Below are 26986 nucleotides of genomic sequence, written 5' to 3'. Positions count from 1 at the left end.
CCAGCCGATGCTGCAGCGATGCACAACTCCCAGGATCTGCTTTGTTGTGCCTCCAGCACCTCTCGCTCTTACAAACCACCTTCCTTCCACTGTGCCCAGTCAGTCACTGCTGGAAGGCCACACAGGGGTGCAGTGGATCCCACTTCTGCCACCAGATGCAATGGGGTTCAGGGTTCCCCAAGCACTGTATCCTATCTGCAGCCAGGAGTGACTCTCACTCAGCAGATACAACAGGAGGTTTATTAATCAACAGAGACACAGTTCAGTACAGAGGCGTCAGTACACCAGGCAGAGACAGTCATTGCAATTCACCCTGGGGAGGGGAGGCCTGAGGGAAGCCACCCACGCCAGGGTCTTGGTTCCCACCCTTTGTACCTCTCCTTCGGTCCAGGCTGACTGCCTTCCCACTCCCCACACTGACTGCCCGCCTCTAATACAAACCCAGCTGGGCTCCTCCCTGCTCTATGTGCAGGGACCCACGTGTTACCTGACAGCCTAGCTTACAGTCAGCAGGGGTCATCGGCTGCCTGTGTGAGCAGCTCAGCCTGTCACATACACGTGTGATGGGATGGGTTTTCTGGGCACAGCTAGAGAAATCGAACCAGGGTAACTTTGCTTACAATTCAGGCTACTGACAGCCCCAGAGTGGGATTCTGTTCTCACTAAGGCAAATCCAACCAGCCTCCACAGCAGCTCTGCCAGCCCCACTGGCCAGCCAGAGCCACACCAGCAAACCCACAGACTTTCCAGCTGCTCTATCAGCCCAGACCAACAACCCCCAAACTCAGGTGAGAGGCTCTTCAGCCTGTTTCACCAACACCCCACACCCCAATCAATATAGACTTGGATTTTACCCAAAACAACACACCACCAACCCTTTAGATCTTAATAGCTAAAGGTGTGTGAATACCAAAGAGAGAGCAGGGCTGGCGAGAAGGATGGGTAGAGTAATACTTTACATGCATCAGTCACGACTGCCGGTGCAGCCAGCGCTGTTATGTGCTGATTCCTGACAGTCTCTGAAAGCCCATTTCTGATGACTTGGTTTCAGTTCTGGAGCATGTGTAGACCCAGCCCGCTGGGGTCCACCTGCTGGGCATGGGCCCTTGGAGACTGGCACAGGTACCAGGAGACAGAAGATCCAAGCTGGACACTGCTAAGTCCACATTACCCTTTGTGTCCTTGTGTTCAGGGTCCAAGCCCTTTCTTCCTCCTGCAGTCCCTTGTGCCCCCCCCGCCCCCCCGCCCTCCTGACTCAGGTGGGCTGTTGTGGCAAACTGTCACTGCTTGCTGGCTTCACTAGCACGCCCCAGTGTTGTACTGAAAAGTACTGCATGAGATCTTTCCAGGCGAAAAGGCAAAAGGCCGCATTTATTGGTAACACAAATATAGCAATCAACACAGCATATGGTATATCCCATTTCCATTCACTCATACACACACACACACACACAAGCACACCCCTGTCTTGTTGCTGTTACCCGTCGTTGCTCCCCTTAACTGCACTGGCCAGGTGAGTTAGATGGGGGAGTGGTGGAGCCGGGCTTCTGCCAATCCAGGTCAGTGCTCCAGTGATGACAAGACAAAACCTGGGGTCCCTGTGCGAGATGCCTTCTTTTACACAGGCCTCTCTCTCAGGCAGGCTGCCACCAGCTAGCATCTCATGCAGATGCATCATCTGGGAGAGCAGCCTTAAGAATATGCATTTAGCACCTTCCTCTGCGTGGTGCTTCCAAAGGCGGCACTTGCTGGTGACTCCCCAGGCGTCCATGTGTCCAGTCTTCTTTCAATGGGTCCACTGCACAGGCTCCATTGTTCTTCTCACTGGGCTTGGATCTACCTTCTCCAACCCTTGCAGGTACCTGGAGGTGCTGGTCTCCTGCCTTTCCATTCACACCTCATGCACTCAACAGGGCAATCAATGAAGCAATCCGAAAAGAAAGGGTACTGAGAGTTTTGTCTTTACCTTACCTCCTTCTAGGAGCCATTCGACAAAACAGAACTACATTCCTATCGAACAGGGCTTCGTACAGTGATACACCAAATGACTTGACAATATTTAGAAACTCCAATGAGAAGAGAGTTAAAACAGAGCTTTACCTACACCAGCCGTGTACATGGCGGGTGGAACCTACGTCTGGGCATCTCCTTTCAGTTCATTTGCTCAGCTCAGGTCACCTGACCAGTGGGGCTGCATCCCGCTCACAAGTCCCAGACATCTGGGATGTGGATTAGGTCTGAGCACTTTGTTCATAGTGCATTACCCTGGCTGGAGCGGCAATCCCCTCCCATTGTGAAGCTTAGCACTAAAGCTCTGCAAACGCCCCGACAGAGCTAAAATCTGTAACTTTACCTCCCAACGGTATAGACATGTGAGTAGCACACACCGACTCCGGGCATTATCAGCTTTCCTTAGACACCTCACACGGCATTCGCAGTTCCCGAATGCCTGCTGCGCAGCCTCGAGCCTCAGCTGTGCTGTTTGGAGCAATGGCACAAGTCAGGCAGGTCCGATCTGGATCTTTGTGACACCGGCTGGAACGAAGGGAACACGGTCACAGGGCCCTCCATGGGGTCCAATCATACACCTCGGCTGAGGGGCAGGTTGCACAGAGACATGTGTGAAATGGAGTTCATATGCAAATTCGACACATTAACACGTGGTGTGAGCAGGGACAACAACTGCCTCACGCATTGCAAGCACTGCTTCCCTGCCTTTGATGCTTGTAATTATCTCAGGCAGGACCCTCGCCATCGCCCACCCTCCACCCCCTCCTTCAGTCCGACGTACTCGGTTTGTCAGGTTCTATGGCAGGTTTTGCATTTGGACCTCTGCACCTAGAGAGGTGCGTCTGGGCTGGAAATGCGACTGATCCGAACAAGTGGGTCTGACCCACGAAAGCTCATCTCCCCGTAAATCAGTTCCTTAGTCTTCACAGTGCTACATGAGTGCGGCCTTGTTTCCTACAAATGCTGTTAGCCTTTCCCTGCGCATGGGGGAGAGATTTCCTGACCAGCAGGCTAACATCTGGGGTTCACCCATCTCCCCTGCCACGTGGCTGTGCCCTGCTGCACTTAATCGCATCTGGAACTGATGTGGAGGCTCATTGGTCTTTGCGTTAGATCGGACAGGGGGTTACTCCAGCCTGCCCGGGGTGCTGGTTGTGTTCCATTCGGGCTAGTTTCTTCAAAACATTTCCACCCTGCTCCATACTCAGGAGGAAAGGTGCTCCTTAATGCTCGATACACTGTGAGCTGCAGGATTGTAAGCCCTCGCCCCTTGGTAAGCCAAGCACCCGTGCTATTTCCTGCACACGCCAGGCATGCACTGCAAGTGAACAATCCTCCACCGTCCCCACTTGCTTCCCTACCAAACCCAGCACCTTGAGGTAGGTAGCAGCTGCCACAGGGCAATCTGAGACAGACTCTGGACACCCCCTCCCTGAATCGGTGTCTGAATTCAGGTCCCAGGCCTCGACATTGGAAGGCACGATCTGGGCTTCTCCCACCCGAATCAGCATTTTCCTTATGCGAGCTACCGGAGCTCTCCCTGCCCAGTAATTCCCAGGGAGCAAGATAACCTGATGCAAAACATCTGTGTGCTTTGCTTAAGGCCTCTTCACTCTGACAGGGCATTTTCCAGTCCATTACACCGGGAGTGGCTGGCTGATCCCCAGGTTAACCAGCTGGTGCCGGCCTACACCATGGGGGCCAGGGAGCGCCTTAAATTCTCGGGTCTCAGGTAATGCCGATGAGGCCAGTGGAGGTCTGCCCGGAGCGGCTGGATCTTCTGATCTGCGTGGAGCCTGCGTGACGTGATGTGGAGGAACTGGCACGGTGTTGTGTCTCTCCCTGTTGTAACCCAGCTCTTACCACACCCCAGGCACTAGCTACCTGTGTCACCTGTGACGTGGCCTCTGCTAGTCCCTGCCCGCTCACCGGATCTAAAGAAACTCCAGCTGCTCCAGCAGGGTGGGCACCTCTAGAGGAGAGGGCATCTCCTCCTCCTTTGCACTGCTCCCCTCTGCCTTCGCATCACGAGCGACCTCCTCTCAGATGACACCTGACTCCACCTCCTGCAGTGTCACCCGAGGACACCCTTAACCCTTCCTGCAGATCACAGACAGCGCTCGGGCTACTGACTTCCTTCTCCAGCTTTCCCAGTGGCTCCTGAGACTCGATCACCAGCTCCACTCCAAAAGGTATTGTACCCGCCTGCACCAATGCTCTCGTCTTCCCTCTCGCGATTGGACCCACCGGTAGCTCTGTGTCTATCGGCTCCTCCAACAGGAATAGGAATGGACCCTTCGTTCCCTGCACCTTGTCTCCTACCCTTCCCACAGTCTGTGCCTCCTTCTGTACCCCTGTGCTCTCCTTTCTTTCAAGGAGCTGTCTCCAACGGGCACTTCATCACCGTCATGAGAATTAACTTTCTCCAACTCACTGCAAAGGATTTCCAACTCTGATTCTTTTAACAGCCAACCGCAGTCTGATGTACACCTGTCTAGAGATCGTGGGCTGGCAGCTGCTCGCTCTTGCCACTTCCCTCTTCTTTTTCCTCTATGTGCTGCTTGCTCCTCTAGCTTTTAACTTCTGCTTCCTTAGGAGAGGGACTGACCGCTCCTGCGACACTAGACCCAGCACCTCCTCCTGTGTTAGCTTCCCCCATCGTCTTTTCTTTCTCCTCCAGCGTTTGCTGGTCCTTTCTCAGAACTCGAATTTCTCGTTCAATTTCCTCCCACCCACGCTGCAGGACACAAGCAGACGTTCACCGGCTGCTCCTTCCAGCAGGTCAGCCTTCCATTTCTTCTGCTGCGTTGTACATCAAACCCTCACTTCCAAAGCCCCAGGGGCTACAACGTGGGGCTGAATCTCCTTCCTAGTCCAGAATGCCAGTTCTGGCAACGTTTCCTAACGCCGGGCTGTGGGCAACTCCTACAGATTCTACTCTCCCCTTGTGCTACTCATGTTCACACGGAGACTACAACTCCTTTCCAAACTAAACTTCACTAAGGGCGAGTCTATGTAAGGAACTATATGAACACTCCGATCGCCCTTAATGCTAAAACTTTACAAGCTCTAAAATGCTAAACCTTTAGCAAGGGAAGCAGGCGTCCCTTCACTGAAGCAAGCAGGAAATAACGCCCCAAACTGGCTTTTCACACTTATTTCAATGAGTCCCCAAAGCAAAGAGGTGGGGGGTGGGGGGTGAGTTCCTGCTCTCATCTTTCAATAGCTCTTCAAGGGTTGTTCCTCTGTTGGGACCAGCCAAGAGGCAATGTCCCCTAACATGCATAGACTGTAAAGAACCCTCTAACTGCTGTTTATCTTGCAAGATTAAACTACAAACCTGTGACCAGGAAAAGAGGTGAAGAAACCACTAACTTAAACTACAGTTTCAAGCAAAACTGGGACCAATGCCCAGAAGCAGCCACAGGAAATAAAAATGTCCGTGCTCTAAGACTCTCAGCTAATAGAGTGTGAGTCAAACGAGCCTCTGCTCCTGTTCTCTCCTTCTTCCACTTTTGCCTCAGGTGAGGTTCAGGAGGGTGTGAAATGCCTGGAATCTCCAGAAATTCCCAGCACGCACGCCTGGAAACTCCTGACTGGCTTCCCAGTCGGCAGCCTGATTGGAGGCTGGTATATATGATTTATTGGAAGGCTTTGGTCTGTAGGCTCGCCAGTTGAGCTCAGGGCTGAAGGTTGAACTAACAGTAATGAAGAGGTGCTAATATTGACACTAACTTAGTTTACTTAACTGACTGACTTAAATCTGGATTCAACTAAGATGCTGTTAGGAAACGAAAGTTGAAATGACAATGTGTAGAGACGCATCTCAACTCCTAACTCCTCCTGCCCTTCATCTCTCTGTCGCTTTCCTGATGCCCTTCTCTCTTCCTCTGGCTTCTTCTCTTTGCTGCCCTTTTCTGCCCTTTCTCTTCCTAACCAAAGCTCTGGGCACTTTTCTCTATGAGAGGAGCCTCAGCCCCCTTCGATGCCCAAATTTAACTGCCTCACCCACAGATTACTGGGGTGTACTTCCTGTGTAGGCTAGATGTATAGAAGAGGTTTGTATATATTGATGACGTGTGCTTGCGTGTTCATGGTGTTAGCTAATTCTCACCTAGGGCCTTCTGGAGTGTGGCATCCTGATTAAGTATAGGTTTTAGGTCTGTAATGATGCATTGCAATGGTTTGAGTTGGGGGCTGTAGGAAATGCCCAGTGGTGCTCTGTTCTTGGCTGTTTTGGGCCTATCTTGGACTAGCTGGTCTCTGGGTATCTGTCTGGCCCTGTTGATTTGGTTTTTTGTTTCTCCTAGTGGGTAATTCAGGTTTATGAATATTTCATTTTTGGTCTCTGTCAGTTGCATCAGAGCAAATGCGACTGTACCTAAGGGCTTGACTGTAAACAATGGATCTAGTAATGTGTTCAGGATGAAAACTAGAAGCATGTAGGTAAGTATAGCGATCAGTGGGTTTCCGTTAGACTGTGATACTGATCAGGCCATCCTTGATTTGTACTGTAGTGTCCAGGAAATGTATCTCTTGCGTGGAGTAATCGAGGCATAAGTTGATGGTGGGTGCAGATTGTTAAAGTCTCCGTGGAATTCTTCCAGAGTCTCTCTGTGCCACGGGTCCAAATCATAAAGACGTCATCAATGCATCTTAAGTAAAGGAGAAGCAATAGGTGACAAGAGCTGAGGAATCGTTGTTCCAGATCAGCCATAAATATCTTAGCAGACTGTGGGGCCATGCAGGTACCCATAGCAGTCCCACTAATCTGGAGGTATAAATGGTCCCCAAATGGGAAATAATTGTGTGTGAGAACAAAGTTACGGAGGTCAGACACCAAACTGGCTGTGGTACCATCAGGGATGGAATTCCTGACTGCTTGTAATTCGTCTTCATGTGGAATATTAGTGTACAGAGCCTCTGCGTCCACGGTGGCAAGGATGGTGTTGTCAGGAACTTTTCTGATGTTTTGTAATTTCCCCAGGAAGTCGGTGGTATCTCGAAGAGAGCTGGGAGCGTTGGTGGCGCAGGGTTTGAGGAGGGAGTCCACATAACTGGACAGGCCGGTGGTAAGGGTGCCAATACCCGAAAGGATAGGGCGCCTGGGGTTCCCAGGTTTGTGGGTTTGGTAAGTAAATAGAATAATCCAGGCTGGGGCTCAGATGGTGTGTCTGAGTGGATAAGGTCCGGAGTAGCAGCAGCTTCCGCAACCGTGCACAGACTGACATCATTCACAAACAAGATCAAATGGGTCACAGTCTCAGCTGTGCTGAATGCTGGGCTGTGCAGAGTCTCAGAAATTACCCAGACATTATAACCAACTCAGCTGACAAAGGGGGTGCTGCTGTCATCATGAATAAGTCAGAATATGAACAGGGGGCAGCCAGACAACTCTCCAGCACCACATTTTACAGACCTCTCTCCGCTGATCCCACTGTGGAATTCCAAAAGAAATTCCCACAACTACTTAAGGAACTGCCTGCTGCTACTCGGGACCCGGCAGTCGGTTTCAAGCGGAGTACTGCAAGGTTCCGTTCTGGGCCGCTGCTGTTGAACACCTCTATTAATGACCTGGATGAGGGACTGGGTTGCACCCTCAGCGAGTTTGTGGATGACACAAAACTAGGGGGTGAGGTAGACGTGTTGGAGGGTAGAGAGAGAATCCAGAGCGACCTGGATACATTGGAGGACTGGGCCAAAAGAAATCTGATGCAGTTCAACAAGGAGAAGTGCAGAGTCCTGAACCAGGGTGGAAGAATCCCAAGCGTTGTTAAAGGGTGGGGAACCGACTGGCTCAGCAGCAGTACAGTGGAAAGGGACCAAGGGGTTATGGTGGATGAAAGCTGGATATGAGTAAAGAGTGGGCCCTTGTAGCCAAGAAGGCTAACGGCATACGAGGGTGCATTAGGAGGAGCATTTCAAGCAGATCTACAGAAGTGGTTATTCCCCTCTATTCGGCACTGCTGAGGCAACGTCTGGAATATTGTGTCCAGTTTTGGGCCCCCTCCAGTAGAAAAAGGATGTGGATTTGCTGGAGCAGGTTCAGTGAAGGGCAACAAAATTGACTAAGGGGCTGGAGCACAAGACCCATGAGGATAGGCTGAGGGATTTGGGCTTGTTTAGTTTGCAGAAGACAAGACTTAGGGGTGATTTAATAGCAGCCTTCACCTTCCTGAAGGGGAGCTCTAAAGAGGAGGGTGAGAAACTGTTCTCAGTGGTGTCAGGTGGCAGAACAAGGAGCAATGGTCTGAAGTTGAAGAGGGGGAGGTGTAGGTTAGATATTAGGAAAAACTACTTCACCAGGCGGGTGGTGAAGCACTGGAATGTGTTGCCTAGAGAGGTGGTGGATTCTCCATCCCTTGAGGTTTTTAAGTCCCGGCTGGACAAGGTCCTGGCTGGGATGACTTATTGGGGGTTGATCCTGCTTGAAGCCGGAGGCTGGACTAGATGATCTCCTGAGGTCCCTTCCAGCCCTGTGATTCTGTGAAAGGGAACACCCCCTCTCCAGCCTTCCTTCTGCCGGGTGCATGAGGCTGCATGGTGTAGGATCCCCAGTCAGTGCCTCTGGTGGGTTAATTCTGGGACACGTTTGGGGCTGGGGTTGGATTTTGGGGCTGAGGCAGAAAAGGTTGGGAGGTGGCAGTAGGTTTGGGGGGGCTAGAGCCTGGGAATGGGGTTGCGGGGGCAGCATGGAAACTATTGCTCCTGCCTCTGTAGGAGCCTGTCCCCGGTTACAGTGTTTTAATGATAATGGTGATGTTGGAGATACCCATGTCCTAGACCTGGAAAGGACCTTGGGAGGTCATTCGGTTCAGTCCCTTTCCCTCTCGGCAGGACCAAGCACCATCCTCACCATCCATTTGCTCCAATCCCTAAAGGGTTTCTTCCGGAATTGAACTCACAGCTTCGGGTTCAGCAGGTCAGTGCTCAAGCCACTGAGCTGTCTCCCACCACCCTGCAAGAAAACCAGGAGCACCTTCCCCGGCCAGCATGGGGCTTGAACTATGACCTTGGTGTTATTAGCACCATGGGCTAAACAACGGAGCTAGTGGGCCTGCAAAAAACCAAACCAAACCAGGAAGAGGCATGTCTTGCAGAACTGGAAGGAACTTCAGGAGATCGTTGAGTCCAGTCCCCTGCCCAGGCCAAGCACCACTCCTGAGTGGTGCGTTTTTGGAGTCTATTTGCCCAGGCCCCTAAATGGCTCTTCAAGGGTTGGGCGCACAACCATGGGTTTGACAGGGCGATGCTCAAGCCACTGAGCTGTCCCTTCCCCCTGAAAGTTGCAGGCCTTGCTGTGGGCAGGATCTGAACCTGTGCAGGGAAACCCTATGGGATTTCAAGTCCACAGGCAAGTTTTTCTTGTCCTCATCTGCTCTCCATTCCAGGGGGGAAAGTAACTTCAACCTTCTACCTGGTACCAATCACTGCGTGTGCGCTGCTCTGAACCGAGGGGTGACGCAAAGCACGGTTTGACGTTGGTTATTCAGGACTGTCATGTTCACTCACACGGCGGCTCTTGGAGGATTGATTTGTGGCTGACATGGTGAACCAGGGATCTATTCCCTCGAGCCCCAGATGGGGCTCCTACCTGCAGCCCAGCCTGAGTGCGACTGCGAAGGAAGCTGCACAGCCTTTGGGTCAGGCAGGGAGCTGGCTTATAGCCAGGGCCAGGGTAATTCACATCATAAAAGGCTTGTCCTTCAAGTGAACTGAGGGTCAGTAATAACAAGCAGTCCTCTGGCCCCGAGAGACTAGCAAATGCACCAGGCCACGAGCCTTCCTGGGTAAAACCCACTGCCTCGTCCGGAAGCTGGCCAGGTATGGCAGGCCAAGGAGAGCGAAGCAGGGAGGTCAGAGGCTGAGTGTAAGGGGCTAGTCCACTTCCCACTTAACCTTCAGCTAAAACCAAACCAAACCCACCCGGAACAAGTTCCCCAGGGCCCTGGGGGATGCTCCCTCCCGCGCTGCGGTGAAACGGGCGTTGGACGTTTTCCTGAGGGCTCTGCTCTGGGCAGCTAAGTGGGGGTCTCCAGCCCGCCCGTGTTTCACAGGGGTCAGACCAGTGGTTTCTCCTGGCCTTGCCAGCTGTGGACAAATTCACCTTTGAGTTGGCTGGGACTGGGAAATGAGCGGAGCAGTGAATTCACAGGTGGTGCTGTGCTGGGCCTTTAACAGGCTCAGCTGGCCCACAGAAGCTCACTTAATAATTATTTTGCTAGTCTTTAAAGTGCTGCTTGACTGCTTTTTGTTTTGATCGTGTATAGACGAGCACGGCTCCCTCTCTGTTACTAGCCAAACCACAGGTGTGAGAACAGAGTCACTTCAGGAGCAAGCCTTACCCCACCTTCCTCTGCCGCAGTAGCACCACGGCGCCAGGGTCACACAGAGAGACAGACCTGGGGAGGGAGGGTGGGTGGCCCACAACAGGGCCAATACCTTGGTCCGCGGCAGCAGCCTCAGGGCACAGTCTAGTCCTCATGGGCCGGACTCTCCCCCATGCCACCTGTCCCCCTTCACACCGTGCCCAGCAGGAGTACAGCGCTGCCCAGTGTCCCCGTGGGTCCCTCTCCAAGGGCTGGCTGTGGCTCTGTGTCACCCGCACACCTCGGTGTGGGTCACTGGCCATGGAGTGGGACCTAGACCACCTCCCAGAGAAAGAGTGAGTGTCCTCTACAGCCCAGGCCCACAGCCAGCCGGGCTCCAGCTCAAGCTGTAGAGGTGCCGGCACTGAGCTGCAGAGGTCTCAGGTTCTCAACTCTCTGTGTGCAGCTCCATCTGCTGCAGCTTCTCCCACAACCAGCCCCTGCTGGGCTGCCCTATGTCTGGCCCATGGCTCCTTTGCCGTCACCCTGGGGCCTATTCCCACCCCTGCTGGGGTATGGCTCTGACCCCTCTCCCTCCCTGACCTGGATGGGCCCTGCCCACACAGTGGGCCCTGCCCTCGGGGTGGGAAGAGAAGATGTGGGCCCTGGGCAGGGTGAAGGAGGGGCCTCAGTGGAGACCGAGTGGGGGATCATCACCCCAAGAAGCAGCTTCATGTGCTGGGTGGCCCTCTGGGGGAAGGGCAGATGTCAACCTTCTCATGGGGCACTGGCTGCTTCCGCCACCAGCTCCCAGGGGAAAAGGTGCCCAAGCCCAACCCACACCCAGAGGCACTGCCCCCCGGGGCTGGATGCTCTGGGTTGTGTTCCAGTACTGCAGGGAGTGGGCACTCACGGCTTGGGCGACTAGGGCTGGTGCGGTGCAGGCCCTGGAGGACACCATTTTCTGCTCCCCTTTAGTTCCTGTCTTCTAACCAGCTCCAGATCCAGGGGAGAACCGAGGGCAGCTCCCATTGCTTCAGAGCCTTTGGGGAGGGACCTTGTCAAAGTCTTTCTGAACACCCAAGGCCCTTCCCCACAGGCTTGTTGGCCCCACACAATGTTGTAGTCGATTGGTGAGGTACAAGTTCCCTTTGCAAAAAGTACACTGAATTTGTGTTAGTGTCACTCGTACGTGTAACACCCCCGCCGTGCCCCAACCCCTACTCCAGTGTTTCACTCGCAAGGCTCACACTTGTGCCCTTGAGAACAACAAGAAGTCTTGTGGCACCTTACAGACTAACAGATAATTTGGAGCATAAGCTTTCGTGGAGAGAGAGCAGAAGTGAATGGAAGAATTCGAGACAGGGCATGTTAGGGCAAACAAACTTACTATGTTTATCAAGTATAACTATCTATTAATGAAACATATATGTTCATTTATATTGTATTATACTATACGATATTAACTAGACTTTAACCTGTTATACTATACCCCTATATACAAATATACATTAATTAAAGAGAGTGGGTAAATGGAAATGGATGTTTAGATTCTCAGGCTACCGAGGCTGGTGCCCAGAGCTCCTGGTGGTTACCAGCCTATCTCCGAAGAGAGTCCGGGTGGGGGCGCTACTGCCCACCCGGTACTGCGATAGCTTGCGAGTTTAAACAATAGGGGTAGGATAGGGTAATCAATATCTTACTTATCTATATGTTAATTGGCTATACTAATTATCTATCCTAATACTAACAATACTAACATACTTCACATCACCTTGGTATTTACGTTTATGTTACATGGGAAAGTCTGGCCTGGGCCCTTAGGCCCGGCCTGTACACAGTTAAATGAAAGGCGACACGTCCGGTAGTTTTTATCTAGAGTTAGTGGTCAAGTCCAGTAATCATATTTAAGTGAACAGTCAAGTCCGGTGCTTATAATACCTAGTAATGAAGTGGTGGGTGGTCAGATAGGTTAGCTAGAATGGCGGAGGTGGTGTTACCGCAGATGAGATGGTCCAGGTAGGCACTGGCGGGCGATGAGGTGGCCATAGGAGCGGCGTCGATGAGATGACGTTGGTGGGCCTCCGGTTTCCTCACTGGGTACGCAGTACCCGCGGCAGAAGCCACGGGCCAGTTCGCCACCCGGTGAGTTCGCCTGAAGGCCCACTTGCCGCTCCTAGATGCGAGCGCGGTGCTGGGGCTCGGGGAGGTGCTTGAACGACGGCACCGCTTCAGAGCTCAGCTGCCCCTGAGGCGAGCTGCAGCTCCGGTGATTCAGCACCGCTGCAGCCACAGAGACAGGTGCTGCAGTGATTTCAGCTCCAGGCGGTGCCCACTGAAGGGCAGCCGCCTCAGTGATTTCAGCTCTTGCCCGCAGTACCCGAGGGCCCTGAATGCCAGGACCAGCCTGACTTATATAGACAGAGTTCATACATGATTCATGAGGTAATTATCATATGAAAGTTCTGAGCACCTGTTCTCAAACAGGTCCTCCGGGCCGGGGAAGCTTCCAGAAACTGCGCACTTGCGCCCAATCAGGAGCCCGGATTTCAAATCCATGATCATGAATTATTTATGAGTTCAGGTTACCGGGGAAACCAACTGACACAGAGTGACCCTTGCAGGGGGCTGCTAAATGGCAGCCTATGTGAAATTAGATTTTGCATGGGCCTGCACTGATGTTTACTGGCCAAAGGCTTGCCTCCCCCGACCCACGGGGGCGATGATGCCCAGGGGATGGAAAAGTCCCTGACACTCGTGTTCGCTATACCAGTGGTTCCAAACTTTTCAGCATCCCATCTCCCTTTTTACCAAAAATTCAATTCATAATGTAAAATAAATACAAAAGCTCGATGTACAAATGCTATTTAAAATTAAAACTAGGCAGAAATAGCTTTTTCGTGGTCCCAAACTTTAATAAAATGTAATTTAACATCAGAAAGAGCAGAAACAAAACGAATTTAGTGTGAAGGATGACGCTGCATTTTCTTCTCAAGGTGGGAAATCCTCGCTTTGAAAGACGAAAGTGCGCAGAGCAAATCGTTTTCGACATCCAGTCGATTTCTTTGTTTTGTTTTTAATGTGAATGAACTTGAGAATCTTTTTCATGGGGCTGTATGTACAAGCATGGAGGAACAACACATAGCTCTTCTTCCCCAGCTTTCAAGTACACGGGGAAATATTTTATCCAAAATGCCTCCAGCCCTGAGGTACCAAAATTCTTTTGCACTTGAATCATATTTTATTTCGGGTGCCTGTTCTTGCAATTCTCCTGGCGATGTATCGACATGAGCATCGAATGGACTGCTTACTAATTTACAAATGGGGTTGTCAGAAAGTTGTTTGGAAAATAGCGGACAGTAGAGCCAGTGGAGCTGAGCTGCCCCACCCTGAGCTGGGCGCCAAATGCTGAAGCCTTAATGTCCCCCCACCCCGACAGCCCCTGGGGCCCCCTTAACTCCACAGGCTGCGATGGCTGGATGCAGCCCCATGCTGGCTATGGCCTGGGCCCCATGGCCTGGAGGCCAACTATGGATCAGCCAAGCTAACGGCACAGCCCTCACCTTGCAGATGCTTGGTGCAGAGCCAGCTGGCCTGCTGCCTGAGTCCTGTGCCAGCCGCCAGAGCCGCCCACCCGCCTGATCCCTGAGCTGCCAGACCTGCCCGCTTGTCCCCACACCAGCCACCACTGCCAGTTTCCTGCTCACCCACCAGCTGCCAGGGATAGACGTCTGCACACGAGCTGGCAGAGCTGCCCACCCAAACTGCGGGTCAGCCTCCTGAGCCCGTCAATGCTGGGACCAGCCGCCTGCCTGCCAGCCCAAACCGGAGCCACCTTCCTGGGCTGGGAACTAGCGGTGTGACAGGGATCCTGTCAAGGATGTGGGGAAGGGCCCCGGAGTGCCTGGGGGTCGCTGAGTATGTCGTGCACCAGGCTGGGCGCGAAGAGGAGCGGCTGAACCCTCTGGCACTAAACCCGCTCTCTAGCGAGAGAACTACTGCAGAGGGGCTGCAGCTGCAGCTGACATTCCAACCACGTGCACACAGACCGGCCTCCAGCCCGGGCACACCGGGGCCTCCGCCAGACTCTTCCCTCCAGCCACCTCTGAGCACCCTCCCTCTGAGCTCCAGCATAGGGGGGAGCGGGACAGCGGGAGATGGCAAATGCCCCTTCTGAGAACCACTTTCCGCTGCAGATGGGACCCTGGTGTCTGGAACCAAAGGCCCCTGGGCGAGCCTGGCCTCCCCTCCTCCCACCTGCTGCCCGGGGCCAGGGAGTCCCTGGCGGTGCTGCTGGCAGAGCCCATCTCTGCAGGGCTGGGGCCTGGCTCCCTGCTGGGCGGCCGGTTCTGTTCCTGGGGCACAGCTGTGTGAGGGCTGGAGGCAGGAGGGCCCTTTGGACCTAGGGAGAGGGGCTCTGAGCTGAGTCCTCTGGGACGAGGGGACAGGATCCCTGGGGGCACTGCCAGCCCAGCCAGGCCCTTGGCAAACAGTCCCAGGGCTGAAGCCCCCCACGAAATGCCCCCGGGGGAGGGAGGTGCCTCAGGCTCCCCTGGCTCATCTCTCTGGTGCGGTTTCTCCCCAGGGGAAGTGAGAAGATGGGACCAGTCGCCTGCTTCAGCCTCTGCCTCCTCGGCTGCCTGGTCTGCAGCCCCTCGCTGGCAGCTGAGAACCTGCCTGGCCCTGTGGAGCCGGCGGCCCCGAGTGCTGCTAGCCAGGGTGAGAACTGGGAAGTAGATTCATTTCCTTTGGGTGCTCCCAGGGCCACGGCCCATCTCCTGCTGCAGGGGTCACTGCCCTGGAGGGAGGCCCAGCCCCACAGCCCTCCCCAGGCAGCAGGGGAGAGACAGTGGATGAAATACCACTGGGGTCAGCCCTGCCCCGGAGGATGGGAGGGGACCAGCCTGGGCCATGTGCACTCACCGGGGCAGCTGCAGGCTCCCACACCCCCTCCTGTGGTCCCCTCCCGCTGGGCATCCATGTCTCTCCAAGGGCTGGTTGTGGCTCTGCCCCAGCTGCAGCTTCTCCCCCATCCAGCCCCTGCTCCCGGCTGGGCTGCCCCATGTTTGGCCCATGGCTCCTTTGCCCTCGCCATGGGCCTCTTCCCTGCCCTGTGGGTGTATAGTGCTGACCCTGCTCCCTCTCCAGCCTGGATGGGCCCTGCCCTCACAGTGTCAGTGCTCTCTGCGCACCCCACAGGTCCCTGTTACTCCCCTTCTTTATGCCCCATCTCTTTGGGCACCTCTCTCCCCTCCCGCCTCCCACAACCCCTTAGCTCCTTCCGTCCAGTCCTGGGCCCCTGCCCCGATTTCCTCTCTGCTCCCAGCTGTGTGACCCCATTCCTCCCCCAGCTGCACCCTTTGGGCCTGGGTGTTCCCTGCCCCTAGAATTGTAGACTCCTGGGGCTGGAGGAGACTTCAGCAGGTCATCAAGCCCAGCCTCCTGCCCAAAGCAGGATCAACCCCATCTCAATCGTCCCAGCCTGGACTGTGTCCAGCCAGGAGTTAAAAACCTCCAGGGACGGAGATTCCACCACCCCTCTAGGCAGCGCATTCCAGTGCTTCACCACCCGCCTGGGGAAGCAGTTTTTCCTAATATCCAACCTGCACCTCCCCCTCTGCAGCTTCAGCCCTTTACCCCGTGTTCTGCCGTCCGTCGCCACTGAGAACAGCCTCTCTCCATCCTCCTTGGAGCCCCCCTTCAGGAAGTTGAAGGTCGTGTGCTCCAGGCCTGTCCTCATTTTGGCTGCCCTTCACTGGACCTTCCCCGATGTGTCCACATCCTCCGTCCCCCCTCCCATCTCCCCTCCGCTGCCAGCTTCCCCCGTCCCATGGCCCTGCCTGCCCAGCAAATCTGCCTCTGCCTGAGGGCTGCAGCTGGCTGGGGGGCACAGCAGCTGGCTGCTCCATACTTCTCCCTCCCTGGGGGCTGGGGCCCACGGGGCTGTCTGGAAGGGCAGAGGCGAGAAGAGGCAAGGGAAGGCATTGCCACCCCCGGCTGCTGGTGCCCAGCTGCTCTCTCTTGCTGTCCATATTCTGACCGCTCCAGCAGGCTCCCCACAGCAGGCGGGTGCAGTCTCATTGGTGCTCAAAACAAAACCTCCCAGCTTGCCAGAGCTGGCAGTGTCCTATTGCGCCCTGCCCCCTTGCGCAGCCAGTCCCAGTCCTGGCACAAAAGAGCCCTGTGCCGGCGGAGGAGCCAGCTGGTGGCAATGAAGCCATTTGCCAGGCATGTGCCAGCACGGAGATGCAGCCTGGCAGCCTTCACGGTCTGGCGCGCCGTGGGGAACACGCTCCCTTTTCTTCACACAGGAGAGCCAGAGGGGTGAGGTTTTAAATGTCCCTTGCTACATTTGGCTTCAGGGATTTGGCTGCACGGGATGAGCAGGGAGCAGGGGGAAGAGAAGATGGAGACGGTGGGGAAGGGATGGGCCTGGCCAGAGTTGGGGCAGAGCCACAGGCCGGGGGAGAGGGGGCTGCCTCCCCAAGCGGCAGCTTCACCTGCTAGCCAGCTCTCTGGGGCAGGGGCAGATCTCAGCCCTCTCATGGTGCACTGGCTCCTTCTCCCCAGCTGCCATGGGGAAAAGTGCCCCAGCCCCACCCAAACCCAAAGACTCTGCCCCACTGGGATCAAGGCTCAGGGCTGGATTCCAGGGCTCCTGGGGGGTCTGGGCCGGGCCATCTTCTTCTTGCCATCCTGGGGCCTGGAGGTTCCTCCAGTCACCTCAGCCCCAAGCAGATGCCCTGTGTCACTCGTCCTCCCTGGAAGGCTCCTGAGCCAGCCTCTCACCGGGATGTCCTATCCCTGTGATTGTCGTCTCCCCACAGGGCCACGAGCTAAGCCCTGTCAGAAGGGCTGGATGCACCTTCTCGACGGCTGCTACCGGTACTTCTGCACCGAGAGAACCTGGGAGGATGCTGAGGTGAGAGGCTGGGGGCTGCCGGGCTCAGGCTCTGGGCTGGAGCAGGAGCTGGAGGTGGGGGGATGGGGAGATTTAGGTTGAGTACCAGAGTACGTGAGCTGGGCTGGACCAGGCCAAGGTGCCCGCTCCGGTCGGAGGGGTGAGAGCCCAGTGCTGGCACATTTCACACCGCCCCACACAGAGCCTGGGAAGGGGGGAGGGAGCAGCCTGCCCTGGCCAGGCTGGGGAGCAGAGTGCCAGGAAAACGTGATCCAGGTGGAGCGCGGTCTCATGGGGGCCCCACGCGCTTGGCATGAGCTGTGTGTGTCGGGCTCCAGGCATGGCCTGAGCCTTTGCGAGGTCTTGTCACCCTGGGGAAGCCAGCTCAGGAGGCGGCTGCCCCTTCCAAAGCAGAGTCTGCCTGGCTGAGCAGCTCCCTGAGCTCCGCGGTCGGGGCTGTGCAGAAGGCCTCAGGCTCGATCGCCTTTGCTGGCTGCCCTGCGCTCAGGGAGTTGCTGCGCAGGACCAGGGCGTGGAGACAAGACCATAAGAACCTGCATCTCTTACCCTGGGTCAGACCAAAGGTCCGTTTAGCCAGTGTCCTGTCTGCCAACAGCAGCCGATGGCGGGAGCCCCAGTGGGAATGAACAGCCCAGGCCAGTCAGTGAGCGACCCATCCCCTGTCGCCCATTCCCAGCATCCAGCAAACAGACACGAGGGCCTGCGTCCCTGCTCAGCCTGGCTGGTAGCCACAGATGGCCTGGCCTGCGGGAACGCCTCTAGTTCATGTCTGAACCCTGGTTTAGTGTCGCCCTTCACAGCTTCCTGTGGCAGAGAGGTCCACAGGCGGCCTGTGAGTCGCCGGAAGGAATACTCGTTTCTTCACTTTTCACCTGCTTCCTGTCAGCGTCGTTGGCGGGCCCCTAGTTCTTGTGTTAGGAGAAGGAGTAGACAGGACTTCCTTGGGTACTTCCTGGACACCACTCACCCGTACATAGCCCTGTTCCAAGCCTCCCCCGACTGTCCCTTTCCCAACGTCCGAGTCCGAGGAACGTCTCCTCCTCAGCAAGCCCCTCCATGAGCACTTGTGTTGCTCCTTTTCCAGTTTCAATGTGTCTTGTTTTGGAGGGGGCACACATTTGCACACGCTGCTCAGGAGGTGGGTGTACCAGCATCGACTGGCCATTCCCAGGGTCCTTTCCCACCACTGATGTGCGGCTCCCTGGTCGCGAAGTGCCACTGGGTGTTCACACAGCTGCTCCTTAGCTCACCCTTCGGGCTCGGTGTGTGAGGGGCCTTGCACCCTGGGGTCATTGTTATCATCTGCACATTTGCCACCTCAGTGCTCATTGCCTTTCCCAGAGCGCTCACGGCTTGGGCGACTAGGGCTAGTCCCAGTGCAGGCCCTGGAGGACACCACTTACTGCTCCCCTTTGGTTCCTGTCTTCTAACCAGCTCCAGATCCAGGGGAGAACCGAGGGCAGCTCCCATTGCTTCAGAGCCTTTGGGGAGGGACCTTGTCGAAGGCTTTCTGAACGCCCAAGTACACCATAGCCACTGGCTGCCCCTTGTCCACAGGCTTGTTTGCCCCTCACACTGTTTTAGTCGATTGGTGAGGAGCAATTTCCCTTTACAAAAACATGTTAACCCCGTGGTTGTCTCACTAGTGCCCCTGCCGTGCTCCAACCCCCTAGTCCCGTGCTTGCATGCACAAGGCTCACACTTGTGCCCTTGTGTGTCTGTGCTGCAAGGGGAGGGGTCTGTGCAGGCGAAGGGGAAGGGGGAAGCGGGGAAGGAGGTTGCTGTTGGTGTCGGGGGCAGAGATTGGCAGTAACACGGGGTCCATCCCCTGGGCCTTTGCTGCCTGGGGGGATCAGAGCCTGGACCGTGCTGGGCTCGTGCCTGCCTGTCCCAGCAGTGGGCGAAATGTGGGTAACTGGCTTTCTTCCTTCGTGGCCCAGAATGAGTGCAAAAGCAAAGGGGAAGGGACCCATCTGGTCTCCATTCACAGCGCCGAAGAAAACAGCATGCTGGCTTGTTATGTCAAGCAGAAGAAGATAGACAAGCATGTCTGGATCGGACTCTCGGACACTGCACAGGTGAGTGTCGGGCACCTGCTCTGCCTCCGGCAGCCCCTCTCCAGGGCCCCGCGTTCTGGTCATGGCTCAAGGAGGGGCTGGTTGGGAGGTGCACAGGGACCCCGAGAGCAGGAGCTCCGTGGAAGGGGTGACAACGGGCTACACCCACCTGCGTTCTCCCCCACAGGATCAGTCCCCAACACCCTGCGCAGAGCACTCACCGCTGTTATTAATATTCACATGGTTACACTCGTGCCCAGGGACCCAGCGACCGGCCGCTGGGCTCAGACTGTCACACCCAGGCTGGGAGTCAGCTCGGCCCACACAGACGAGAGCTCTGGACGAGGGCTTGGGGCAAGGGGTAGCCTCAGCCTCAGAGACTGGGAGTGGAGGGCCCATTATAAAAGCTGTTTCTCCACTCTTGGTGTTCACACCTCCACATTAGCTGCTGCTAATGGGCCACGTCCTCCCTGACTAAACTGACCTGCTCCACTCTGGCCCTCCTCTTGACTGGGACTCCCTCCTTTACATGAGCCTACAGATTTAGACCCTCCTCTGGAACCCCCACACATGCAGCTGATGAAGCAGGTCTTTTCCCACAAACACTTATGCTCCAAAATATCTGTTAGTCTATCAGGTGCCCCAGGACTTCTTGTTGTTTTTGCCTTCAGGGTATATTTGCTTAAATCTGGGCCACTTACAGCCCAGGCTGTGATTTGCTTCTCACTAAGGCAAGTCCACCCAGCCAGAGAAGTACCTCTGCCAGCCCCTCTGGCAGCCAGAAGCCACACAAGCAAACCCACAGACTTCCCAGCTGCTACAAAAGCCCAAACCAGCAGCCCTCTGTCTCAGGTGAGAGATTATTAAACTGATTTCACCATCTCCACACTGAGTCTTCCGGTACCAGGTCCGTATGTACGTGGATCTTACCCAAAACAACACACTGGCCCAATCCTTTAGCATCTAAAGGTTTATTATCAAAGAAGGAAAGAATATGGTGGAAGCGAAATTGATAAAGTGATGTATTACATACACCAGTCACCGTTGTTGATGCAGCCGGCAGTGTTATATACTGGTACCTTGAAAGTCTCTGAAAACGCACCCAGTGAGTTTGGGACCCAGGTTACAGTGGCTTAGTTCGTGGAGACCGGAGAACTGGAACACTGGAATCAGAGCTGGAACCTGAACTGGAACTGGAAGCTCGATGGTCACTGCCAGGGGCATCTTATAGTTTTCCATGTGGAGGGGAAAATTCCTCACTTCTCCCCATAGCTACAGGAGGGTCAGGGTCACCTGACTCAGGTGAGCTGTGCCAGCAAACTGCCATCGGTGGCTGGCTTGGCCCGTACGTCCCAGTCCTTTTACATGGCAGGTGGGATGGATGTCTGGACATCTGATTTCCATCCCATTCTTTTGCCCAGTTCACCTGACAGTTGGGCTGGTGCGGGTCACAAGTCCCAAATTCCTGAGGTGTGTATTTGACATCTGGGCCTTTTCTTCAGTCCATTCTCCTTGGTGGGAGGTGATCTCACCTCCTGTTGTGAATCTCAGCACTAAAACATTTCTAACACACCTACAGAGCCAATTCCCGTAACTTCACCTACCAACACGGCACCGAGACACAAGGAACAGAAACAAATTCAGGGTATAACCAGTGTAACCCTTCTGCCGGAAGGAGTCGGCGGCAACCAGGGCTGGGTTCAACATCTAGGGGCTCCTTTTCTTCCATCTCACACAGAGCTGGCTCAAGCCTCCACCCAGTAGCCTGGGAAATTCACACACCCGTGGGCGCCTCAGAGGCAATGCTTCCCACTCGCAAGCACAGAGTCTGCGTGTAGAAAAGAAACTTCTAATGAAAGAGGCAGAAAAGTCACATGGCGTAAGCTTGGGAAAATACCACACCCAGAGTGATAGAAAGGGCTTCCATCTCCAATTCAAAAATTCAGTTACATCACACAGGGGAACTGCGTGTCAGCATCTCTGGGATGTGGGACTTGCACTGGGACAAATCTAATATTTCACCCACAGCCCCAGCTGCTGAGGCTGCCTGAGATGTGTCTGAGAGCTCTGGGCTGGGTGCACCTGGGGGTGCTGCTGGCTGGGTTGTTACCTGCACAAATTTCTTTATCCCTTCCACTCTCAGGGACCACCCCCCCCCTTTACCCAGTCCGTAGGGCACAAGGTGTGACCCTGTTAATTTAAACTCCCGCCCTTACCCAATTCCGAGGGCTCAGGGTGTAATTCCCTGCGGTGTGCAGGATCTGTGCCATTGGAAAAGCCTTGCAAAGGAATATTCTTATTCTCTAGCTCTTTACAATAGCCAAGAAAATAGAATACATGCTCAGCACTCAGTGTCATGCTCACCAGTCCTGATAAGGCAGCAGCCTTCCTCTGTGGGGACAGACAAAGCCACTCTCTGGATGCTGGCTGCTGCACCTCATGCTCTTGGGAGTTTTGTGGGGGTGAGTCCTCCTTAAGGTGTTCCTCCTGCCTTCCTTCTTCCCTTCCTTTCCTGCTTGATGTTCTTTTCCCCCTTTCCTTCCTGGACCCCAGTTTAAGTAGTGAAACTTGAGTCCTGATTAGCTCTACCTTGATCAAATATTTTTAGTATAATTTTACTAACCAACCATAACCTATGGTAACAGAATAACCTACCCAGTCACAGCCCACCACCTTCACTGATTTACACCTAGCAAAAGGCTTATAGAGCAGCCGGGAGCAATTACAAACCAGCCCGAGATTATGCAGAAAACAGTAGAAAAGTGAAGACAAACATCATAGAACAGGAATTCCCCAGCCCCAGCTGCTGAGACGTCCTTGCTCACCAGATGAAATGCTGTTCACTAAGTTTCTTTTGCCCATCTTGAGATCTGTTTCTTTCTCTGGTGACAGCAAGCGGCGTTAGGACGTGGTCTTCCTCCTGTGAGCCTGGTGTGACACTATTGTGCTGAAGTGTAGGTGGAATGAGAGTGTGTGACCTGCAGGTTCACAGTTGCTGGCGGCAGCTTCTCTTTATTCTGGCTGCAGACAAGCTCTAGGCCTCCCACTATGGCCAGAGAGAAACCACATTGGTGATACTGTTACATGGGGCAGGGCAGAGCAATGGCCCCTCTGGCACCGATGGAGATGGGGCATCTCCGTGGGCAGCACTGCCTGGCAGCCCAGGGACCCCCACCTCAGCTGCTCCTGCCCACCCCAGCGTGCGGGAGGGGCGGGTGTTTGGGAGCAGTAACAGCGCAGACTCCTACACGGGGCTCCCTCCAGCCCACGGGCCGGGGCCACTCGCTACACGCGCCCGACTGCACTCGGCTCCTCACTTCAAATGTCCCCCCAGCAGCACGGCCATTTCCTAGCCAGGCTCTGTGTCCCCAGTCTGGCTGAGCAGCCTCTCCCGGTGCCCTGCCCACGGCCCTCCGGCTCCAGCCCGGCTCCAGCTGGGTCACCTCGGCTCTCACGGCTCTTCTCTCTCTGCCTGCAGAATAACCAATGGAAATGGGCCGATGCATCCCCAAACAACTACACAGCCTGGGACCAGGGGCAGCCGGACAGCCCAGAGAAGAAGGAGCACTGCGTGGCACTAAAATATTCAGGTGAGCCGGCTGCTCAGCCCCACCTGTGCCTACCGGGGAAGCAGGCAGCGCTCTGAGCCGGGGTTCTGAGAGGCTGACCCAGGCTGGCCCCCGCATGCTCTGGAGCCTTCCCCGCCCTTCCCAGGAGAGCAGGGACAGCCCTGGTCCGACCTGGTGGCCCTGCTGCTTCCCCGCTGCCCTGGGTCAGTTCCCCTCTGCTCCAGTGACAGGCAGGAGACACACGCGTGTGGACAGACACAGGGAGTGCCACGGGGGACTCTGCTGTGCTGCTTGAGGGGGTGGCTCTGAACACCTCTGCCCCCGACCCGACTCCTCTGCACCAGGGTGTTGAGCAGGCTGAGCTGTGCAAACACTGAGCCCCACAATGATTTTGGCACCAGAGCTGCATTCACCCTGTCGTGGAATTACACAAGTGCTTGTGAACGTGCTCCACAGGCTGGGGGAGTGCAAATGTTTAGCACTAATGACTGTTCCCCAGGGAGCTGGCACTGGGAGGTGGCTATTAGCGTAACCCGCAGCCAGAGGGCAGAACCCGCCAGATGGGGCCCCTGGCAGGTGCCCAGGGTACCGGCAGGAGGGGAATACGTTCTGAACGGCCCAGCCAGGGAGAGCGGCTCACCAGCGTGGGGGAGTGACAAGGGGTGGGTTTACAGACAGGCTCTAAACGGGGGCACAGAGAATTTCACAGCCAATCCCCTGCCCAGCCCCATCACTGGGCGCCGTGACAGCTCAGGCGCTCCAGCCCCGGCGAGTGTGGGGAGCGAGGGGCAGGGCGGGAGCCTTCTGACATGATGTGGTTATCACTGGGACAGGCCTGGGCCATGCTGAGGGCAGGGTTTTAGGTGGTGACACACAATAGTAACAAGCTGCCCGTTGCCCCCCTGGCTCTGCGACAATGGAGTCACCTTTTTATTTAAATATTACTGATTTGTTACTTTTACAAAGAGTTTGTAAATTACACATAAAAATGTGAAGCAGCCCTGTAGCGCCTTAAAGGGACATGGTGGTTCCAAAGTCATGGAAGTACCAGACCAAGGCTGCCCATGTAACCTTAACTCCGCCCTTGTACGTGTGCATTACGATACACTCGTCAGTGACAGGCTCCCTGGGCGTCAGGCCTGGTGCTGGCAGAGGGCCACAGCCAGGGCTGCACTCACGGGACAGGGAGAGAGTCAAACAGCCGCACAAACCCGCAGCCTGGGAACGGGGCACAGAGAAAGGCCTATTTGCCCAGTGGAGCTCCCTGCCGGGTGTGGGGTGCTGCTGAGAGCTGAGCCCTCCAGCCCCGGGGCTGCCCTTCCCCAGGTGCGCTCTGGCCCCACTCAGCAGGAATAGTACTGCAGGGGCAGCCCCAGGGCAGGGGTAGCGCTGCCTGAGGGAGGACTGTGCTGCTCCGCACACAGCAGGCCGGTAAAACTGACTCCTGGGGCAGGGACACATCCCCGCTGCAATGGGGCTGAGCCCTGCCTGGCGCGCACCTTCCCACGGCTACAGCCAGGCCCAGGTGGGCAGGGCACAGGGAGGGAGGGAGGGAGGCAGCCGCCCAGGTCCTGAGCAGGTGCCGCAGCCCCGGGGCAGGTCTCTCGCTGTCCTCTGCCCTCTGGCTGGGGTGGGAACAGGAGCAGCAGCACATGGACCAGGGTTTCCCCTTCCACACTGAGCCCCAGCGTCTCTTTGCAGGGTGGGGCTGCTCCAGTCTGAGGTGTTCAGGGCCCCATCCTGCCCTCCTCTTCCGTGGGAACCTGCACTGGTGCTGGGAGCTTCTCACAGAGTTATTTGTATTTGTCTTTCTAGACTATGAGAAATGGCACGATTTCCCCTGCGGAGACAAATTCCCTTTCCTTTGCAAGCACAGTGCGCAGGGGAGACGGCTCCCCGAGGCTGGGGGCTCCCAGCTCCTGGGCAGTGAGTGAACGGGGCCCCTCCGGCTCCCCTGGGAGACCAGCTCCTGCGACCCTGGCTGCAAAGCCCCTTCTGCAGAGCAATGCTGTGTGATGCTGCGTGACTCCCGCACCGCCCTGCCCCCTTCTCTCCCTGCCGCCCCCACCCCGGCACTGCTGGTCTGAGCCGTCTCAGCGCAGAGACTGATAATAAACTTCCCCTGAGCATTCAGCTGTGTGTGTCTCTCCCTCTGGCTACTGGCTCCCGCGGGGCAGCTCCATGTGTCGTCTGGCCCCGGCCTCAGCTGCCCAGAGCCAGTCGGGCAGGGGCAGGGGCAGGGGCAGGGGCAGGGGAGGGCACGGAGGAGAAACGGGGGCCCAGACCCATTGGTAAAACCCCGGGGCACTGGTACTGCTGAGGCCGGGCCCAGTCACCCCTCTGCCCCAGCCAGCGCAGTCAGCCCAGCTGTCCTTGCGGTCTGGGGGGGGAAGCTCCCTGGTCAAACATTGGCCCCCTCCCCCCAGGGTTGTGAGCTCAGCCCTTGAGGGGGCCGTTGAGGGATGTGGGACAAACACCTTTATTTAAAACTCTCTTTGGGAGGGTGCTGGGTGGAGCTGTGAATGCAGGGCCTGGGCCGGTCCCCCCCAGCGCCGACAGGAGCCGCACAGCCGGCCTGCGAGGTACCACAGCCGCAGCACCACGGACCACGAGGGCCGTGTCTCCACTTACGGAAAACTGCCACAGGGCCACGCGAATGGCCACATCGACGAACACTAATGCATGCTAATGAGGCACTGAATATTCATTTCAGCAGCTCACTGGTGTTCTTCCATTTGGCCACGCGCATGGCCCTGTGGAAGTTGCTCAGAAGTGCAGACGTAGCCGAGAGCAGGGAGGGCCCTTTCGAGGCCGATCCTGGGGCGCTGGCTGCTCCTGGGCTGGAGCCCCAGCCGGTCCCCTGGGGGAGAGCCCCGGTGGCCATGGCATAGACCCCCTGCTGGGCAGCCCCCCCTCGCCCTGGGCAGGAGCACTGGCAGCTGGGGTACGAAGCTGCCTCTGGCCCTGGAGCGCAGAGACTCGCGTGGGCCCCTGACCGTCCTCGGCACCTGGGGTGCAGCGCCATTGCCCGCCATGGGGTGCAGAACCCCAGCCTGCCCTGGGGCACGGGGCCACCACTGGCCTGAGGCCTGGATCCCTGGTAGGCTGCCAGCTGCCCCCAGGCCAGGCAGCCATCCCTGCTACCAGCCCAGGGTACAAAGCCCCATCCAGCTGCACAGGGGAGCCCCAGCTGGCCTGGGCGGGCACCCGCTGCTGTCCCCAGTGGGGCTGCTGGCTGCACGGTGCTGGGGAGATTGTCCAACCCCCAGTGGGGCTGCCGGCTGCACGGTGCTGGGGAGATTGTCCAACCTCCAGTGGGGCTGCCGGCTGCATGGTGCTGGGGAGATTGTCCAACCCCCAGTGGGGCTGCCGGCTGCACGGTGCTGGGGGAGATTGTCCAACCCCCAGTGGGGCTGCCGGCTGCACGGTGCTGGGGGAGATTTTCCAACCCCCAGTGGGGCTGCCGGCTGCACGGTGCTGGGGAGATTGTCCAACCCCCAGTGGGGCTGCTGGCTGCACGGTGCTGGGGGATATCGTCCAACCCCCAGTGGGGCTGCCGGCTGCACGGTGCTGGGGGAGACTGTCCAACCCCCAGTGGGGCTGCCGGCTGCACGGTGCTGGGGGAGACTGTCCAACCCCCAGTGGGGCTGCCGGCTGCACGGTGCTGGGGGAGATTGTCCAACCCCCAGTGGGGCTGCCGGCTGCACGGTGCTGGGGGAGATTATCCAACCCCCAGTGGGGCTGCCGGCTGCACGGTGCTGGGGGAGATTGTCCAACCCCCAGTGGGGCTGCCGGCTGCACGGTGCTGGGGGAGATTGTCCAACCCCCAGTGGGGCTGCCGGCTGCACGGTGCTGGGGGAGACTATCCAACCCCCAGTGGGGCTTCCGGCTGCACGGTGCTGGGTGAGATTATCCAACCCCCAGTGGGGCTGCCGGCTGCACGGTGCTGGGTGAGATTATCCAACCCCCAGTGGGGCTTCCGGCTGCACGGTGCTGGGTGAGATTATCCAACCCCCACTTATTCACCTTTCCATTTCAGCCGACACTGCCGAAGGCGGTGTCAGATAAACCGGAACGCTGGATACCTGGGGGACAGAGAACCTGAGTTCTCCTGTATTT

At 56.4% G+C, this 26986-nt stretch overlaps 1 protein-coding gene across 1 annotated transcript; it reads left to right on the top strand.

Annotated features, from left to right (window-relative positions):
• The first annotated feature begins 4106 nt into the window (after positions 1-4106).
• Positions 4107-24994, top strand: LOC142007562 (dromaiocalcin-1-like). The gene is made up of 6 exons (XM_074984247.1): positions 4107-4202; positions 14905-15038; positions 17147-17241; positions 19182-19319; positions 22777-22888; positions 24683-24994. Exons 2-6 carry the CDS (start codon positions 14918-14920, stop codon positions 24799-24801), a joined length of 585 nt encoding a protein of 194 aa, XP_074840348.1. The 5' UTR covers positions 4107-4202; positions 14905-14917; the 3' UTR covers positions 24802-24994.
• Positions 24995-26986: the final 1992 nt, after the last annotated feature.

The sequence above is a fragment of the Carettochelys insculpta genome, chromosome 1, assembly GCF_033958435.1.
Source record: "Carettochelys insculpta isolate YL-2023 chromosome 1, ASM3395843v1, whole genome shotgun sequence".
NCBI classification, from domain to species: Eukaryota; Metazoa; Chordata; order Testudines; family Carettochelyidae; genus Carettochelys; species Carettochelys insculpta.
This window is presented reverse-complemented; position numbering and strand designations above follow the sequence as displayed.

Coding starts and splice junctions, on each gene's coding strand:
- LOC142007562 (XM_074984247.1), top strand. CDS start 14,918: ATGGGACCAGTCGCCTGCTTCAGCCTCTGCCTCCTCGGCTGCCTGGTC. Junction 17,242..19,181: donor GAACCTGGGAGGATGCTGAG/GTGAGAGGCTGG, acceptor TTCGTGGCCCAG/AATGAGTGCAAAAGCAAAGG. Junction 19,320..22,776: donor GACTCTCGGACACTGCACAG/GTGAGTGTCGGG, acceptor CTCTGCCTGCAG/AATAACCAATGGAAATGGGC.